The following is a 1,556-nucleotide window of genomic DNA, read 5'->3' as shown; positions in this document are numbered from 1 at the left end:
CGCTCCGGTGTGAGCCATGTTTGCACCTTCCCCAGGAGGGGCTGCAGCTGTCCAGCCAGCAGGGGTCGGCCTACAGGCTTCTAGATCTGGCTCCACCACCAGGGGTCAGTGTGCTGCACACGACTCACTCACCAGCATCTTCGCTACACAGTACTGCTCCCCGACATAGCAGAAGTCCCCCGACACGTTGGTCTCGAACCAAATGTGCTCCCCATATGTTGCCGACTCCTAGAAGTGGGATGAGCATACTCAGTGCATGCTTGCCACCCAGCTCACCTGTCAGCCCCTGCCCTGGCCCGACAACCTCTCTCTCCCAAGACAAACCTGCTCCAGCCACCTCTATCTACTTTGTTCCATCCTGTTTTCTCCACTGTCCCTACTCTGAAGACTTGGCTCAAACATGGCCACCCAGGAGGCTTGCCCTTACCCCATAGGCCCATGGGCTCCTCTCACAGCTGCCCATAGTACCTCCACTCCCAACTGCTTGTGTGGCCCAGAGCCCAATGGGGACAGTACCCATCTGCCCCTCCCAGCACCCAGCCACTCACACTCCAGTCCACAGTGCTCCGGATCTGCCGCTCTGGCTCGCTGCACGGGGCCCCGAGAGCAGGAAGAGGGGGTGCTAGGTGCTGGAGGCCCGACTTGGTGATAGCTTTCCTATAGAAAAGGAGATAGCTGAGGCCAGCTGAGCACTTGATGACTCTGCTTCCTTCCCTCCCCACCTGGGACCTCTGCCCTCACCGTGACCTCAACCCAAGGCCAAGATAGGGACAGCAATAGGGAGAGTAGAGGACCCCCACCCAACAGCCCAAGACTCTGAGAGGATTCCTGCAGGAGACTCAGCCTTCCTCACAGTCCTTCTGGGGGGCGCTGCTCCAAAGCAAGGTGCCCTGAGGTCAGGCAGAGCCTTGAGGCCCTTGCTCCACGCCAGCCCCCTTGGAGGCCGTACCACTTGCCCTGCCAGCCGCAGCTATACCTACGCAAGCAGGGCGCTCCAGGCCTGGGGTCCGGCCGACTTGCGCCGTAGGGCTACCTGGCGCCTGCGGGAGAGTGGGCGCACACGGGCGGGCGTCACGGGGCTAGCTGTGGTGCCTGAGGCTCTTCGGCCCCCAGGGCCAGGGGGTCGCTGTTGGCTGAGGCGCCGATAGTAACCATGCAGGCCCCAGAGGGCCCGGTCATACACCGCGTCAGCAGGGAGCAGGTGGGAGGCTCGGCGCCCATGCAGGCAACGAGATGTGGGCAGCAGGGTCCCCGCACCCTGGTGTGGGGATGGCCCTGATCTTTTGGTGTCTCGCTGGGTGGTACTCAATGCTGCAACTGTCACATCCTCCTCCTGGACCCCCTCTTCCTCCTTCTCCTCACTCATGCCCACAAGTCCGGCCAACAGTAGAGGTGCACCCAGAAGCTGAGCCCCAACAGTGGCGGGATGTGAGGTGGGCACCTCATTCACGATGAAGCGGGGGTTGCGGGCTGGGGGTGCAGTGCTGGAGCGGCGGCGGCTGGTGCCCTGGGCCCGCATCCCACAGCTCAGGAGGCAGCCCTGGACCTGGGCCCTG

At 63.0% G+C, this 1,556-nt stretch overlaps 1 protein-coding gene across 6 annotated transcripts in view; it reads right to left on the bottom strand.

The window, feature by feature from the left end:
- The window catches only part of DGKZ (diacylglycerol kinase, zeta), a 41,313-nt gene that overhangs the window by 11,422 nt on the left and 28,335 nt on the right, over window positions 1-1,556 (bottom strand). For 4 of the 6 annotated variants that reach the window (XM_014543347.1, XM_014543349.1, XM_014543350.1 and 1 more), the window contains exons 2-3: window positions 549-657; window positions 133-228 (exon numbers count right to left, since the gene is read on the bottom strand). In XM_014543347.1, coding sequence (XP_014398833.1) covers window positions 133-228; window positions 549-657 — 205 coding nt within the window. Of the gene's footprint in view, window positions 1-132; window positions 229-548; window positions 658-980; window positions 1,550-1,556 lie in introns of all 6 variants that reach the window. The other 2 variants (XM_014543345.1, XM_014543346.1) reach the window with 1 other exon arrangement.

This window comes from Myotis brandtii, unplaced genomic scaffold (genome assembly GCF_000412655.1).
Source record: "Myotis brandtii unplaced genomic scaffold, ASM41265v1 scaffold324, whole genome shotgun sequence".
NCBI classification, from domain to species: Eukaryota; Metazoa; Chordata; class Mammalia; order Chiroptera; family Vespertilionidae; genus Myotis; species Myotis brandtii.
This window is presented reverse-complemented; position numbering and strand designations above follow the sequence as displayed.